We start from the raw sequence: 18337 nt of genomic DNA, 5'->3' as shown, positions 1-18337 counted from the left end.
ATAAATGTAAGATTTCTCTCTTTATTTTTGGTATAAAAATTGTAATGATTGCACGATTCGTAGAATAATTATTTCTTGAGAAATGTCATTGAAGGAATCGAACGCGAATGACATTCATAAATCCACAGCCAACACAATTCTTGGATAATCTTGGCGATAGCAGATGTTTACGTAAGAAAGCATTCCAAGAAAGTTGAATAACTCTATTAAATACTGATAGATAATGTAATAATGGAAACAGATTTAAAATGAATATACTTTCGATTTAAGATTGAAACTTTTTGTTGTTATTTGCACTTTTGCTATTTATTAGAAATGTATTATGATTATGGATAAATATGAGTTTTTTTTTTACAAAATGGAAATTGGAAAAAGTTTTAAAGAATAGAAGAGAAATTGTGTACGAAAACCGCAAAGCCACAAAGTAGAAGAAAGTCTCTCAAGAAATGTCATTTTACCATCGGACTTGGACCGTAAGAATTAGTTATTCTTAAGATTAAAATCTCAATCATAGAACGTATAAACATCGACAAAAGTTATTTATATTACACGGTACAAATCATCTCTTTACGAGCTTTCCCGAAAATGGAAAGTCGTTGTACATTTTCTTGTTCCATTTGCAGAAGGGACAAAAAAAAACCCTGTAAGTAAATTAAATTATCTGGCGCGTAAATCATGCCTGCAATTTACAAGCAACGTCGCGCTCCCGTGATTTATGTTTGAGGAAAGCAAACCGGAGATTCTAGGACTCGATACACCTTTCCTATTAGATTAATTTACCTGCATTCCGGGATGATAAAAAGGTTGATTTTCGTCGTGGCGAGTGTTCAGGAATCTGGTTTATGAAATTAATGCTGGAATGGTTCGTTTTTTTTTTATAGTAGTATGGATTGTTTTTTTTTTATATAATTAATTGTTTGGACTGGAATTTTGTGGGAGGTAAAGTCTAGGAATTCCCGTTTGCCCACGCGACTTTGCATTCGCTGAGATGTGTTTCGAATGCAAGTAAACAATAAAGAAGAAAAAAAAGTGTCTCAGCTTTTAGTATTTTACTCATTAGATCTGATGTGTTAAAGTAAATATTATTAACTGTTTTCTTCTTCAACACTTGTCAATACTTGTCCACGCTTGTCCAATCCACTGGAAAAGTGAAGAAATAGGATTAAATTGGTTTAATCTGCAACAAGTAAGAACTTGTCTACACTTGACCAATCCACTGGATAAGTAAAGAATTTAACTTTAGGGTTTTCATCATAGAAATACTGGATTTTTATTGTTTCAACAAATATATACTTGTCCACACTTGTCCAGTAGATTTAAATTTTACTGAAGCTTAATGAAAATACTGAATATTCAAAGTTAAAAGAATAAGTATTTGTCCCATAAGTATTTGTCGTCAAATCAATAAGTATTTGTCCCATAGATTTAACTTTAACTGGAGATTAAGCTTAATGAAAATACTGTTATGAATAAACGTACATTTTAACTTAAGACTTTGCATCGTATTCGTACAATGGATTTAACTTTAACTGAAGATTAAGTAAACTTAAGGTTTTACATCATGAAAATACTGGATTTTCAGAGATAAAATGAATATTAACAGAAGATTAAGCATTATGAAAATACTGAATATTCAAAATTAAACGATATATTACTCTTCAAATCAATAAACATTTGTCCCATAGATTTAACTTTAACTGGAGATTAAACTTCATGAAAAAATACTGTTATGAATAAACGTACATTTTAACTTAAGACTTTGCATTGTATTAATACAGTGGATTTAATTTTAACCGAAGATTAAGTAAACTTAAGGTTTTACATCATGAAAATACTGGATTTTCAGGGATAAAATAAATATTAACAGAAGATTAAGCATTATGAAAATACTGAATATTCAAAGTTAAACGATATATAACTCTTCAAATCAATAAACATTTGTCCTATAGATTTAACTTTAACTGGAGATTAAGCTTAATGAAAAACTACTGTTATGAATAAAAGTACATTTTAACTTAAGACCTTGCATCGTATTCGTACAGTGGATTTAACTTTAACTGAAGATTAAGTTAACTTAAGGTTTTACATCATGAAAATACTGGATTTTCAGAGAAAAAATAAATATTAACAGAAGATTAAATATTATGAAAATACTGAATATTCAAATTTAAACGATATATTCAAATCAATAAACATTTGCACCATAGATTTAACTTTAACTGGAGATTAAGCTTAATGAAAATACTGTTATGGATAAACGTACATTTTAACTTAAGTAGATTTAAATTTAACAAAAGATTAAGTAAACTTAAGGTTTTACCTCATGAAAATACTGGATTTTCAGTGATAAAATTAAATATTAACAGAAGATTAAACATTATGAAAATACTGGAAATTTCAAATGATAATGCGAATGAGTCATTTAATGATATTTCACTTAGTTTTAAGTCCATTGACTCACGTCTAGTTTGTAGACTTATGTCAATGTGCTTAAACGAATTATAATTAGCTTCTGATAACATCTTTGCCTTTCTGTTATCGCCTACGTGCTGAAGCATGTCTAATTTCGACGCTTGTCGCAAGGCTAGTGATGAGGGTAGATATTAAAAAGGAAAAAAACACGTTTCTTCACAGTTTTATTTTAACAGTCAAACGTTGATCTAGGCCAGTTTTACCCTTACAAACATGTGCCAACATATAAAGAAATCATCATCATTCTCTATCTACAAGTTAAAATTTTGTGTAAAAGTAATTGGATTATATACTTTATTAATTATTTAATTAGTTAATAATATAATTTATAACAATGCTATTATTAATTGAATTTGCGTATAATCTAATTATTATTGTAATTAATACGTGTAATGTAAAAGCAATAAACATAACGACTTTCCATATAAGCAAAAAGTTATAAATCTTCGAAGACGTTATTAATTTTTTTACAGTTAACGATTCAAAAATTTCTAGTACTATAAAACGATTGTATTTTTTTGGTAAATCTATTTCCATTTTGTATAGTTATTTGAAAAAGAACATAATAATAATGAGAATAGAGTAAAAATTTTTGTAATCAATGTTATTTATATCAAGGATTTTGCTCATTGAAATGATAAATAATACATGTTAAATTCTTAGTAACGGTTACTTTACTTAATTCCTGTCTGTTATCAACGCGTATTCTCATTACGAAACGGAGATAATACAATTTTTTGTAAACGAAAACAGTTTAATCTATTTAGGTTGAATAATTTGCAGCTAAATTGAAATGAATGCGGTTTTAAAACCTTAATATTTCACTTCTAAAAATAACATATAATTAACATTTGTTTAGTGATGTAAATATGAAATTTTGTAGCTTTACAATTACTTTTTTTTAATGTCATGTTTAATTTAGAAAAATAAAATGAAATTTCAAGAAATTATAGTTGAAGAAATGTAAGTTTTTAAAGAGTTTAAAGGGACAAATGCAAAAAAAAAACAAATTGTTTTGTGTTAAAATTGTAAAAGAAAAAAAGTTGAAATTATGAAAAATTCAGTTTGAAATTTTCGTTTCCACTTAAGTGATGAACCTATTAGATTAAGTTTATAATAAAGTATGTATTTGCAAATTGTTTTGTTTAATATTTAAAGTGAAACGAATTTAAGTAGGTTATTGTAGATATGGAATGTAGTGAGTGAGAGAATACAAAAAAAAAATTACAAATTAAGGTGAGACGATTGAATGAAAATCGATTGCAAGATCACTTAACCTTGAACGAAATCTGCCCTACATTGAGAGGAGTAGACGGTTACAAGCGAAAACAACAAATACACTCAATTTTCCCGTCTGGATGTGAAAAACGCACGTCGTTAGAACTTTTTTTTTTCTGTCTTTTTACGATTCTCTTATTAGATACGCTTGGATGCGAAGAAGATGATGATGATGATGACCATCATCATCGAGAAGACGCGCGCGCTTTCTTCCACGAGAAGTAAGAAAAGAAAAAAATAATTTAGAAATATCAACGAACATTTATTGTTGTTAAACCTGATGACATTATGAATACAATTGTGTAATTTTTTTCTTATACCTTTTCGTGCAAGAAGTCCGGATCTGTGTAAAGGGTGAGCGTGGATTTGCGCCCTTCGCTCGACAGGCTGCTCGAACTTAACGTGTTGTACTTCATGTCTTCGTTTTTATTTGCGTTTTTCCCCTCTGTAACGTCTCTCGTTCGCTCTGTTCCTCTCAGATTTTCGCGAAAATCTGCTCGTATTCACATCACAGTTGTAATCACTAATCCAGGGCGCACGGGCATCACTTCAAACAAATATATCTTCGTTTATTATCGAAGGGGGGAAATTCACTTGGTATTTGTATCGTGTTTCTTTTTCGTCTTTGGAGAGACGATGTGCATGTAACGGAGATGCGATGCGTTCTATTCTACATCGGATTGTGAAATAAACGTTGCTTGGAATTCCTTGGCTTCAACTCGAGTCGATTGTGAACGGTTAGCCGCCCTTGGCCCCACCATCTCACCTGACCCCTTATCTATGCGCAAAACCAAAGGTAAGCCAGCATATACACACACTCACATATACACACACTCGCCAGGTAAAGGTAAACTCTCTTCCTCCTCCTCTCTTTTCACTTCTTTCTTTCTTTCTTTCTGTCTCTTTAACAAAGAAAAAATAACGCACCGAATTGCATAAACCGATATCACAAAAAAAAACAACGTTTTTCACACCAAATAAAACAAGTTAATTTCACTAATTATTGCATAATTATATTGACTTTTATTTAATTATCCAATAGAAATAATGTAATTATTTTGTTTAAAACAATTATTTTACTTATTTTTAATTTACTTAACTTTTTCTTCATATTTTGTTTGTCTTTGTATTAAGAAAATATAAGTAATAGGAAAATATGTAAAAATTTCCAATATATTATTTACAATTAATAAATAAATATTCTAAATTATGTAAAAGACTTAAATCCAATTTAATTAACACTAATTCTCATTGGTTTTCAAGTAAAATTATAAAAAAAAATATTTGCACTAAATTATTAGAATTATTAGAATTATAAGTTTGAGATGAACAATATTTGATTTTCTAGCTTCAAAAACTATTTAGATAAACTCAATTTTTGATTGATTTCACTAATTTATTTCAATAATAAATTACTTATAAAATGTATAATTGTAAACGAAGAACCTTTGTACATGTATCTTATTAAATTCGTAAATTAACTTATAAAACATGTTAATACTTAACGAAAATTGAATCTTTTCAGTTAATTTAACGTTAAGTGGATTTATTTCATGGTTTTACCCACCATATAAATCAAGTTAATTTAACTAATTATTGCATAATTCTTGAAATAAATTTATTTAATTATCCAATAGAAACAATATAATTATTTTGTTTAAAACAATTATTTCAGTGAAAATTTTTACTTATTTTCAATTTACTTAACTTTTTCTTCATATTTTGTTTGTCTCTGTATTAAGAAAATATAAGCAATAAGAAAATATACCAAAAAATTCCTTGATAAACCATTAAATTGCAATTTATCAAAATATCTTTACACATTTTCAATTGTAAACATGTGAAAATTTCCAATATATTATTTACAATTAATAAATAAATATTCTAAATTATGTAAAAGACTTAAATCCAATTTAATTAACACTAATTCTCATTGGTTTTCAAGTAAAATTATAAAAAAATATTTGCACTAACTTATTAGAATATTAGTATTATTAGAATTATAAGTTTGAGATAAACAATATTTGATTTTCAAAAACTATTTACATAAACTCAATTTTTGATTGATTTCACTGATTTATTTCAATAATAAATTACTTATAAAATGTATAATTGTAAACGAAGAACTTTTGTACATGTATCTTATTAAATTCGTAAATTAACTTATAAAACAAATGTAAAAAAAAATTAAAGTAAAATTCATAAAAAAAAACCTTGTAAAAGTGTTAATACTTAACGAAAATTGAATCTTTTCAGTTAATTTAACGTTAAGTGGATTTATTTCATAATATTGCATAAGTTAATTATCCAATAGAAACAATGTAATTATTTTGTTTAAAACAATTATTTCAGTGAAAATTTTTAGTAATTTTCAATTTACTTAACTTTTTCTTCATATTTTGTTTGTCTCTGTATTAAAAATATATAAGCAATAGGAAAATATACAAAAAAATTCATTGATAAACCATTAAATTGCAATTTATCAAAATATCTTTACACATTTTCAATTGTAAACATGTGAAAATTTCCAATATATTATTTACAATTAATAAATAAATACTCAAAATTATGCAATAGTCTTAAAACCAATTTAATTAACAATAATTGTAATAGGTTTTCAAGTAAAATTATAAAAAAAATATTTTTGATTTTTTTTCTTCTGATTTTGGAAAATTTATTTAGTTGATAATTACATATTAAAAAGCAGTTTTTTATTGTTTGAAGTAAGTATTATATTTGATAATTTAAGAAATTAAAGTAATATTTGCAAAAATATGTTCAATTTCTTGTACTTTGCAAACATTTACAGACATTAATAAATAGAATAATAACTTTCACAATTGGCTATAGTAAACATAAAAATAAACAAAATAAGATGAAAAAATACTGAATTGTCCTATTTTTGTTGTACAATTGTATAACTTTCTATGAGATACACTAATTAATATTGTTTTGTTTGTTTTTTACTAAAATTGTAATTAGAAATTTATCTTTTTTAACAAATAATGAAAAAAAAAAACTGTAAAATATGATAACAAGAAATGTTACATCAAATTTTTAGTAGAAATTTTTTGTTAGTAATTAACCTAGAAAAAATGAATGAAACGTTGATACTTATTGGTTTTAACTACAATAATCAAGAACTTGTCTACACTTGTCCAATCCACTGGATAAGTAAAGAATTTAACTTTAGGGTTTTCATCATTAGAAATACTGGATTTTTATTGTTTCAACAAATATATACTTGTCCTCGCTTGTCCAGTAGTTTTAAATTTTACTGAAGCTTATTGAAAATACTGAATATTCAAAGTTAAAAAAATAAGTATTTGTCCCATAAATATTTGTCGTCAAATCAATAAGTATTTGTCCCATAGATTTAACTTTAACTAGAGATTAAGCTTAATGAAAATACTGTTATGAATAAACGTAGATTTTAACTTTACATTGTGAAAGTACTGAATTTTCAAAGTTAAAATAGTCAATATAAAAATAAACAATATAAAAAGAAAAAGAAAAAACTTAAATTTTAATTACAAATTTATCTTTTATAACAAATAATGAAAAAACAAATACTGTAAAATATGATAATAAGAAATGTTACATCAAATTTTTGGTAGAATTTTTTTTGTTAGTAATTAACCTAGAATGAAATGAATGAAACGTCTGCTTTGTTATCTATCATCAAATGGGATGTTATTTTTGGAAATCTGTTAATTAATGGGTGATGATTAATTAAACGAAATCGACGATTGTGTCTTCATTATTTCTTAGAAATAATTCAATGTTTAAATAAATTTTAACTGTGCATTCCATCAAAAAACCGTTTAGTTTCAACTAAATTGTTGACCTTTATCCCAAATTTGTATCATTGAATCTCAATTCAATTATTGCACATGCTTAACTCTTGTTAACCAAACATAGAAAATATTTCTACAACTATTGCATAAACCAGTGTTTCTAAATTTATATATTGATTGGGACTCGAAATTGGCTTTAAATTGTGAAATGACAGCTGTCATTGCTTTGACACCTGTCAAAGTGTTAGCAATTGCTGCAATATCAAAGGAATATGTTGAGAAACGTTGATGTAAACCAAGAATATTTGATTTGTAAGAAAATAATCCAATTTTTATGTATAACTACTTTAATATTTGCAATTTGTTAATAAATTGTCAAGAACTGAAAATTGCGTTGACGACGCGTGTTTATTTAGACTGTTGATGCAATGTGTGCAAGCTAGATCAATATTTCCGTTACCTAATGTATTCCCAGGAAATTCCACCGGTTATGGAATGCACGAGACACTGAAGAAGAAAAAAGAAGTTGCTTACAGCTTACATTTTCTTGCATCGCGCAATAAATTCATGCACAAAAAATGCGACTATGCCATATTTCATAATTCAATATTTACTACTTTTCCTTTTTTTATATTTGTTTAGTGCAGCAACAACAACAACAAAAAATGATTGATTGATTGATCGTTATGTGGAGTAAATTATTGGTATCATTATTTATCCATTAATTGATTCAGATAAATATCTTTTGCAAACACATATTTTATGCTATTAAATTGTGCACTTACTAATTTATTAGAAGATTTAGTAAATTATAAGTTTGAAAAGTTCAAAATGTGATTTTCTAGCTTCAAAAACTATTTAGATAAACTCAATTTTTTTACTGATTTCACTGATTTATTTCAATTATAAATTACTTATAAAATGTATAATTGTAAACGAAGAACCTTTGTATATGTATCTTATTAAATTCGGAAATTAACTGATAAAACAAATGTAAAAAAAAAATAAAGTAAAATTCATAAACAAACCTTGTAAAAGTGTTAATACTTGACGAAAATTGAATCTTTTCAGTTAATTTAACGTTAAGTGGATTTATTTCACAATATTGCATAAGTTTTCTCTTATTTGGGACAATTTTCTCATTATATTACACGAAATTTGTGAATTTAATTGTTTACTTTTTTTACAAGTTCTGTTTTTAACATAATTTGAGTTTAGAATTGAGTAATTTATGAAGATTTATATAATATTGGAAACTTTTCCACACTTTTCTGTAAAAAAAAGTGGAAAATTGCTGTAATTTATTAATAGTAAATCAATGGAGTAATGTTGTTTATATCGATCTTAGTCATACGTATTTTTGTACCGCATCTTCTTACGAATGGTAAACACGACGATCTGTCGTCATCATTTAACATTTCTTCGTCATATTTACTTACGATCTCAAAGAAGAAATAAAACCATGCGTGCATCATCGATGTTAATTAACAACTGTTGAATACAATCCAAAGAGTTTCCTTGCTTAATTTATCGTCTTTCAAACTCGTATTTCTGATGTCTTTTGTTTTATTTTCAGACTTGCGTTCTTGATGAATGAATAAAACGGACATTAACGTGTGTGTGTTTGTGTGTATTTCCGTTAGGTCTGTCGTTAAAAATGACTTTCAATATGTTTCTTTCCTTTACATTCTTCCTTATTGTGAAGGAGGAAATGGGTAATACGACACATGGCCAAGTTTAACCGGCGCCCAAGAAGAAGGAAAAAAAAACATCTGCTCGACAACGCCAATAAACTCTTAAGGAAAGGCACGTGCCCTCACGACATTTGCAGCTTTCCTTCGCCACCGACCGACCGACCGACCGAAGAATGGAAAACCCATATGAATGAGTGTTCTTCATCTGCTGTTCTTCATCGATGCATCGTCGTAATTCAATTGCGAAATTAAAGGACGATCCATTATGAATGTTAAAAACTTCGCTGTTCGCATTCCAATTGATGTCGCTTTACGTAAGTGAAATGAAATAATTCTGTTTTGTTCGTCGCGTCGTTTTAACTAAGTGATGAGCGTCATAATATTGGCGTGAGAGAGATCAAGCAGCTGCTGCCCACATTTCCACCCTCATCCTGTAAACAGTGACCAGTTTTAACAACGACTTTGTTTACAGCGTATAAAAAAAATTTCGTAGAAAGCCTTTTGGATTATAATTTTTAAATGTAAAGCTGCCGATTTCTGTGGTTTCCATCAAAATAATAGAAAAAATAAGGCTGTAGTCGCATGATGGAAGAAGGTCAACGCACGAATTTGAATTTCTATTGTGAGAACGAAACAATAAATAAAATTTAAATGTTTGATTTCTTTATTATTAAATAAAATCTAGTAACAAATCTTTGTTATAAACTGTTTTTGTAGTTATTTTGGCTTTGTTTCAAATTGTTCTCAAAGTCATGATAAAAACAGACGAAATCTCTCATAAAATCCAATATTTTGTCCCTTTATTAATAATAACAATTAACAATATTTTTCATATATTTACAATTCTGTCATAAAATTATATATTTTTTTACTAAAAAAAACTTAAAATCTTTTAGAAACTAGTTTATTAGTTTTACGTAAGCGTTTCTCAACCTTTAACCCACACTTGGTGACATCTGTCAACCTCAATTTTGGTTAAGATAAACTGCTTCAAACATTATGAAAGTTGAGATGAAATAGAAAAATGTCTTATATCAATCCAATTTTGTTTATAATCAATAATAACTATGAACAATATTTTTCAATTGTTTCAAATTATGTATATTTAATTCATTCGTTGTAAAGAAACTTAAACTCTTTTGGAAACTATTAGACAATAATTGCTTTAAACTAGTTTATAAGCTTTACATAAGCGTTTCTCAACCTTTTTTAACCAAATTGATAAGAGTATTTCACCTGCTTCTCGCTTTGACACTTGGTGACATCTGTCAACGTCAATTTTGCTGCTTCAAACATTATGAAAGTCATGATGAAATAGAAAAATCTCTTATATCAATCCAATATTGTTTATTATTATTAATAACCATAAACAATATTTTTCAATTGTTTCAAATTTTGTATATTTAATTCATTCGTTGTAAAGAAACTTAAACTCTCTTAGAAACTATTAATCAATAATTGCTTTATACTAGTTTATAAGCGTTTTTCAACCTTTTTTAACCCAATTGCGAAGAGTATTTCACCTGTTTCTTACTTTGACACTTGGTGACATCTGTCAACGTCAATTTTGGGTAGTGACTCATAAGTTAAGATCAGCTGCTTCAAAAATTATGAAAGTTGTGATGGAATAGAAAAAGGCCTTATATAAATGCAACATTGTTTATCATCATTAATAAGTATGAATAATAGATTTCAATTGTTTCAAATTCTGTAGATTTAATTGATTCGTTATAAAGAAACTTAAACTCTTTTAGAAACTATTAATCGACAATTGCTTTAAACTAGTTTATAAGCTTTATATAAGCATTTCTCAACCTTTTTTACCTGTTTCTAGCTTTGACACTTGGTTGACATCTGTCAACCTCAATATTGGGTAGTAACCCATAAGTTAAGATCATTGATTGTAAAGAAACTTAAACACTTTTAGAAACTATTAATCAATAATTGCTTTAAACTAGTTTATAAGCGTTTCTGAACTTTTTTTTGCGAAGAGTTTTTCATCGGTTTCTACGTTTTGACAGACAAGGCGACAGATGTCATTTTGGGACACATTGAAAATTTAACACTGTCCAATTTTGGAAATTTGAAAATCTCTTATTAATAAATAAATCCAACGTTTTTTTTTGCTTTCTTAATAAATTATTTGTTGAATTTTTAAAACTGAATAAATAAGTATGTATATTTGAGAAATCCTGTAAAATGATTCAATTAGAATTTGGAATTAGTCAATAAATTGTATACAAACGCTAAGTAATGCGCACGTACGTGAAAACACGGGTATTTGCATCGTAATACATTTCGTTTACATTGACTTCTTACTTTGCGAAGGTTTATTTTGTTCAATTGACCTCAGCATAATAATGTCCAGTTCAATGGTACACGGTTCATACCTATTTTATAGATCCTGTTCAACATTAAATTATTATCAGTTGAATCATGAAATTATATCATAAGTTACATGTATTTAAATATTTCTTTCTTTTTCTGTTAATTGTTTTTTTCAGAATCGAGGAAACTCTGCGTAATGCGAAACGTTTATTAATTGCATGCATTTTCCTGTGATTCCGGTACGATTTCCACATTACCAGGAAATGCTTAAGCTATCTTAATGGAAGAGAAAGCGGATAATGCCATCAATTCGACGAGTCTCCGCGAATTGTGCAATTGAAACCAATTGTATGAATTATTTATGAAAAAAAAAAATATAAATAAAGAAGTGGAAGCCTTCGGGTTTTTACCGACGAAGCTTCTTTACATGCGCATCGAAGATCTGTGTCAATTATATAAAATGGATACACGAATTGCATAATTTTATTCAATATTTTTTGATCTAAGATTGTTTGTATCAAAATTGTACTTTGTGTCTGGAATCACATCAAATTGCTTGTGTCGCGTGTTTTTTCTTATTCTTCGTTCGAATCAAAATTTTGTGCTGTGTCCGGCTTCATCATGTCTATGGATCTGATATCATCACCGAATCCCCATTATATACCTGGGTAAGTCGCGATTTTTTAATGACTCTTTCAACTGTAATTCACTTTGGTTCAGGTATGTAGGATTCTGTCCCCAATACAAGTATCGAGTGGGAAACACGTATGGATCGACGACGCACAAGTTGCTCTTGGATCCGACCGTCAGCCACGCGGAGAAATTGGTGCTCTCCGATCGAAGCGCCGACGATTATCAGGTGAGATACGCTTCAAAAAGACGTTCTCTTTTGATGAGATCAGTTTTAGGTGGTGAGGCCGGCCAAAAGGGACATCGATATAGTTGATGCAAGGACGAAGCATGGAGGAGAGATCTACAAACATCCCACAATTCCCGGATACGAAGGTCGATCAAAAAGTTTTTGCTTTGCTGAATGATTGAATGAATGTTGGTTCAGGTTTCGTGCCTAGATTGAACGGGATGTTCGGGCAAAGGTACACGGTTCAAGCTACTGAAGCTTTATCGCAATTCGATCAACTGCAGCAAGCCGATAGAGCCGCTCTCAACCAGTTGATCAGGCAAGGAGCGCTTCAGGATAAGAAGTGGGATCCGAGAGATTTGGATGATCGAGAGGTGACTGATCTTGGTTTTGCAACAAAAGATATGTTTTATCTTTAATTTTAGTTAACTACGAGCGAGTTTACGTTGCCTTTGCTGGAGGTGAGACCCGAATGCTGCGGTATCATGAGGAATCTACCAGTGGAAGAACCACCCATCACTCCTCCAACGTACTCTCACAGCCCTTACTTCATGGAAAACAATCAACCGGAGAAGTACTTGAAGCAAGGCTTCGCAGGACACGTGCCTTTCGGGTACTCATCCTTCGGCAAATCCAATCAAGCGATGACCAACAGCGCTTTGTGCGATTTCACCTCGAATTACCGCAAGAGGCTCAGCACCGAATGGGCGCCCGTCTCCATCACAAGACCAGATCCGCCCTTGCTCATCGAACCGGCCGACATCTATCCAAGGCACATGGGGCAGTTGCCCAATTACGCCGGACACATTCCAGGCGAAAAATTCAGGTTCAACCATAAAACCTCAAAGCTTACAAGATGAAACTAACACATTTTCTCTTCAGATTTGGAAAGACTTACGGTAACGATACCAGGGACGCTAAGCGCTGGCTCCGTGGAGACTTCAGCACTTGAGGAACGTGCACGTACCATTCTTCCTGGACTCAAGTTGCACTATCTTCTACCAACAACAACAATAATCGATGTAGACGCGAAATAAACGTCGTCACAATTGATTATTCACATTGTCTCTTGTTTACGAAACGCGTAAACAACAATTAGCCTCGCGCTTTATCTGCTGGGACTTTTCGAACCGCAGTTTATTTTAACATCGAAATTTATTTAGCGATATCAGCGAACCGCAATCTATAAATAAATATTGGTTTGTTGCTGCAAATTCCACAATTCCACGTTAAATTTTCGATTCATTTAAGATTGATTTCGAAAGTTTATAATTATAGTAATTACGAATAAGCTATAAGGATTGTGGTTCAGATTTTCGTAACGCTTTGACAATAAGTCTGTTTGTGAGTAATGCGGTTAAAGGTGAATAAAGTTTGCGTTTTTTTTTTGTTGTGCAGGAAAATTCAATGAGTGAAATCCGGACGGTCGCGCGCGCGTTGCCGCACCCTCTCGATCGGCTGCAAAACCACGGCCGCCCACATTCCCAAACGCTCATTAACAATTAAGGACTAAATCGGTTTCAGCGGAAAGGAATGTTATTATTGCCGAGCTTGGAATCAATGAAAACGAGAGGCTTTCAATAATAATTCCAAGTACATATATATCTTGTCTGCACTGCTGTTATCTCGCATATAAATTTACAGCATTCGCTGGCTTTGAGGGTGAAATATACGAGCGTCTATTATTATCGCGAAATGGATGTAATTGTTTCTGTAACGCATAAACTTTGTAATTCCGTTATCGGAATTATTGCTTTCGTAACGCCTTCGACGCGATTAGAACACACACAAAGCAACATTCCTTCTTTTTTTTTAGTAGAAACGCTCATTTTATATAGCTTTAGTGTACATTTCTTAGTTCTAGAAGTTATAAATCAATTGCGTAAACATTTCTTATCAAACAATTAATTTCTGTAGTTAAATACTAAAAAAAAAAGGACGTTTTAGTCCTCTCACGCAGAGAGGAATCAATTTGTATCAAGTTTATCTACGTTCGACCACTTTGCGTAATCTAATCTATCACTAAACAATTGAAAACATATGGTAATTAATGTATGTACGTATAATTTTGTTTCATAATTTCTCTGACAACGAAAATTGCGTCAAATTGTTAGTAATTTTTCTGTTACAAATTTCAAGAAAAATAATAGCTCATGTTTGATTTAATGTATAAAAAAAATTATGCTATAAACTGGCGAGAGTTCAATAGAGGGAATAAACTATATAAAGCAANNNNGAAAACATATGGTAATTAATGAATGTACGTATAATCTTGTTTCATAATTTCTGTGTGTAAAATTGCAATGAAAACTGCGTCAAATTGTTACTAATTTTTCTGTTAGAAATTTCAAGAAAAATAATAGCTCATGTTTGATTTAATGTATAAATGATGCTATAAACTGGCGAGAGTTCAATAGAGGTTCAATTGGGAATAAACTATATAAAGCAACAAACAAAGTTCCAAGTAATAAAATTATATCAAAACGAACAGATAATATAAAAATTGAAAACATATGGTATTTAATGAATGTACGTATAATGTTGTTTCATAATTTCTGTGACAACGAAAATTGCAATGAAAACTGCGTCAAATTTGTTACTAATTTTTCTGTAACAAATTTCAAGAAAAATAATAGCTCATGTTTGATTTAATGTATAAAAAATGATGCTATAAACTGGCGAGAGTTCAATAGAGGTTCAATTGGGAATAAACTATATAAAGCAATAAACCAAGTTCCAAGTAATAAAATTATATCAAAACGAACAGATAATATAACAAGGATTGTATATACAATAGATGCAAACTGGAGAGAGAGAGAGCAGATCTACGATGACTTCCATTTGCGCAACACTTCTCCGGCTTTCTGGAGCTTATCCTCTTTCTGGAAAAAATAACGAGCAGCGTGTTGTTAGAGACAAACGAGTATAAAAATACGTACCTTCATGAAGCAGAATCGCACCAGGTTCTCTGCGAGCGGTTTGTTCGCCTCGTTATAGAAAGCGGTCGTCGGTATGGCCAGCACGCCAATCTCCTTCGTCATCCACTTGGTGAATCTGTAATCCTTGTACTTATCCGTCTCCTTGCTGAGATCCGCTTTGGACTCTGCAAACAGCGAGAATAATGGTTGGGAAATTAGATGGGATTTCGTGGTCGGAGGATTCATTTACCTAGCGGCGAATAATCGGCGACAATGAAGTAACCGCCGTCCGGGATGATCGGTTTCATTCCGACGTCTTTAAGCATTCCCACGATGTAATCGCGTTTCGTTTCCAGCTCCTTGGGCAGACTGAAGAAGTAGCAATCGTCCGTTCCGAACTTTTCAATTTCCTTCTCGAAAGCCATCGCCAGAGCTTCCTGAATGGGGGTGGCGCAGCAATACACGCAGTTCTGATGCACGATTTGCAGATTCTTCATCAGGTTGGAGGGTCCGTAAGCCCATCCGGCTTTCCAGCCGGTCACGCTGAAAGTCTTTCCCGCAGAACCAATAGTTATAGTACGTTCCCACATACCAGGCAAAGTAGCTGCAAACAAAATCGTTTCACAATCGCTGAAAACATTTCTGAACGTTTCTAATTACCGATTCTAATATGCGTATGCGGCTTGTAAACGATCCACTCGTAGACTTCATCGGAGATGCAGAGAACGTTCCACTTCTTGCACAAATCCGCGATGAACTGCAATTCCTCCATGTCGAAAACCTTTCCAAAGGGATTGTTGGGTGTATTCAAAATGATGGCTTTCGTTTTCGCGTTGAACAGCTTCGACAGTTCGTCCTTATCCAAAGTCCAATCGGAGGCATGACCGGTGGGTTCACCTTTCGGTTTCTACAACTTTTCTCCAGTTAATACCAAAGTTTAATCTGCGCGTACACAAAACATTACAAATCTTAATGGAATGAATTTGGCAATGCCACCGGCATTCTTAACCATAGGTTCATAGCAATCAAAGAATGGCTCAATTATGATAACTTCATCACCATCGTCCACATGCCCAACAATGGTTGAGTAGAGAGCCTCATAAGCTCCGGCAGTGATGAGAACTTCATTCATTGGATCGATTTCCCTGTTGATGAGTTTCGAGTATAATTTTCCAATGGCTTTAACCAACCTGACATGACCCTAACAAAAATATTCATTGAATACAAAATTGTACTAAACGATTGAGTAAATGAAATACAAAGCCTCTGGTGTATTGATGTAAGAGCACATTTTCACCTTCAGCCACTTCCTTCAAGCCTTGTGTTACATGATCGGGTGGGCCAAAGTCAGGGAATCCTTGCCCCAAATTAATCGAGGGAAAGTCTTGTGCCAATTGGATATACTCCACCCTGCAATTAATTCAGATATAATAAAAAAAATATGGTTTTATATTTAAATGATTTATTATTACCAAACACTTTTTACACTTCCAGCAAACCTTGCTGGTAATCCGAACTTGTTGATGTCCATTTTGTTACTGGAGATGCCTCTCGTCTGCTGGAATGTTTTCTCTCTAATGACACTCAAAACACCTCTAACTAAACGTCTATTAATCATTTGCAAACACTGATAATCTCAATTATAAATACAAAAAGTTATATAATGTAACCTTGAATCAGGCTGCTACACAATAGGTTCTAAAACGACTAAATTTCCACATACATAGAATTCCAAAACATGTGCTGATAACAAATTTTTAAATGATTCGTGCGGAGAAATAATATTAATAATACGGCAAATTCATTCGTGTCAAGGATTTTTTTTTTCTCTTATATAAAAATTCTTTACATTCCGTTAGGCAACTTAACATACACATAATCTAAGAGGATTCGTTCATCATCTCGGCTTCTTTGAGGACCCTGTTCAATCGTTTCCCTATCAATTTAGGATACGATCTATTCTTAATTCTAAACTCTTTGCTTTGATGAGAGACCGCTCCGTTCTTCAGCTGGAATTCGCACAGCGCGTGCAGAGGTTTTATCAGTTCTTCCCGATACTTTTCATCTTGCTCCAAGGAACTTAAAGCTACTGCAGCTGTTTCCAAGGTGCTCAAACAACCATCACTGGGCTGCGTACGGATCGAATAGTTGCTCACCATCGTCGTGATCAGCTTCACCTGCTTGATGCTGTGCAACATGGGGCTGCTCGTGTAAATCGCTTTGGCCTGAGGCCAAGTGCCATCTATAACGACTAGATTGTAGCTGTCACTGCCATTGCTCACTGCATTTATATTAACCGAGGACTTGCTCGGATACAGCAGCAGAGTATTGTCAGCTGCCAGAATTTCTTCTAGACCTTCGTGCTTTCCAGGGAATCTCTTCCCTTTGAATATCAGGCATTTGTCAGGGTGCAAGCCGAGGCTCAGCATCGGGGCTGTCCTTAAACATCTTTTCTCTTCGGCCGGATGCTGCAGCAGGATTATTCTGCTTCTGGGTTTTAAAGGTGTTGCGGGTAAAGCACTGCACCAACACACCACTGATGGTCGTCTGAAATAAACGATATTTCAATCAATTAGTACACTGTGATGGTTTTATTTTTGTTCAATTCTCAGACTTACTCACACTTGTTACAGATGCTTCGCATCCGTGGTGGATCTGCTGGGATATTCGCTAGATCGAGCAGGGTTTCCTCTTCCATTGCTTTTATAGCATTTCTAGTTCAAATTCATTTCTGTTTAAATCTCATTTTGTTTTAGGTTATATTCTTCATCTGACATTACAGTTTTTATATAATTCTTTAAGGTTATGATTAACCTTCCTAGTTTGGAACTTCACCACTAGAGGACACTATGCAGTTTTACATAATTTCTACCAGTGTTTCTCAACTTCATAGCTGGATTTTGAAAATATCATAAAAGAAACGTTACCATTTAGTTACTATTTAAATTCTTATCTTTACTTACTAATTCAATTGTTAATTAAACATTTTCA

The 18337-nt window shown here is 31.4% G+C and overlaps 3 protein-coding genes across 4 annotated transcripts; 1 reads left to right on the top strand and 2 right to left on the bottom strand.

The window, feature by feature from the left end:
• The first annotated feature begins 4076 nt into the window (after positions 1-4076).
• LOC108565562 (UPF0605 protein CG18335) lies at positions 4077-13602 on the top strand. 2 transcript variants are annotated; one of them, XM_017925095.1, is made up of 8 exons: positions 4077-4546; positions 9253-9555; positions 11746-12237; positions 12290-12428; positions 12478-12574; positions 12627-12802; positions 12854-13254; positions 13311-13602. In XM_017925095.1, the coding sequence occupies exons 3-8, from the start codon at positions 12191-12193 to the stop codon at positions 13378-13380; spliced, it is 930 nt and encodes a 309-aa protein (XP_017780584.1). In that variant the 5' UTR covers positions 4077-4546; positions 9253-9555; positions 11746-12190; the 3' UTR covers positions 13381-13602. The 2 variants fall into 2 exon arrangements, with proteins under 2 accessions (XP_017780584.1, XP_017780583.1); XM_017925094.1 differs by having other exon boundaries at positions 9124-9555.
• A 1138-nt stretch (positions 13603-14740) lies between these two features.
• On the bottom strand, positions 14741-17099 carry LOC108565563 (kynurenine--oxoglutarate transaminase 3). Its single transcript, XM_017925096.1, has 7 exons — positions 16819-17099; positions 16606-16756; positions 16311-16547; positions 16007-16253; positions 15597-15950; positions 15368-15531; positions 14741-15310 (listed from the first exon to the last, which is right to left on the bottom strand). The coding sequence occupies exons 1-7, from the start codon at positions 16962-16964 to the stop codon at positions 15254-15256; spliced, it is 1356 nt and encodes a 451-aa protein (XP_017780585.1). The 5' UTR covers positions 16965-17099; the 3' UTR covers positions 14741-15253.
• A 47-nt stretch (positions 17100-17146) lies between these two features.
• On the bottom strand, positions 17147-18161 carry LOC108565564 (DTW domain-containing protein 2). Its single transcript, XM_017925097.1, has 2 exons — positions 17965-18161; positions 17147-17893 (listed from the first exon to the last, which is right to left on the bottom strand). The coding sequence occupies exons 1-2, from the start codon at positions 18042-18044 to the stop codon at positions 17227-17229; spliced, it is 747 nt and encodes a 248-aa protein (XP_017780586.1). The 5' UTR covers positions 18045-18161; the 3' UTR covers positions 17147-17226.
• Between the last annotated feature and the right edge of the window lie 176 nt (positions 18162-18337).

This window comes from Nicrophorus vespilloides, unplaced genomic scaffold, assembly GCF_001412225.1.
Source record: "Nicrophorus vespilloides isolate i.1.1-1 unplaced genomic scaffold, Nicve_v1.0, whole genome shotgun sequence".
Classification (NCBI taxonomy): Eukaryota; Metazoa; Arthropoda; class Insecta; order Coleoptera; family Silphidae; genus Nicrophorus; species Nicrophorus vespilloides.
This window is presented reverse-complemented; position numbering and strand designations above follow the sequence as displayed.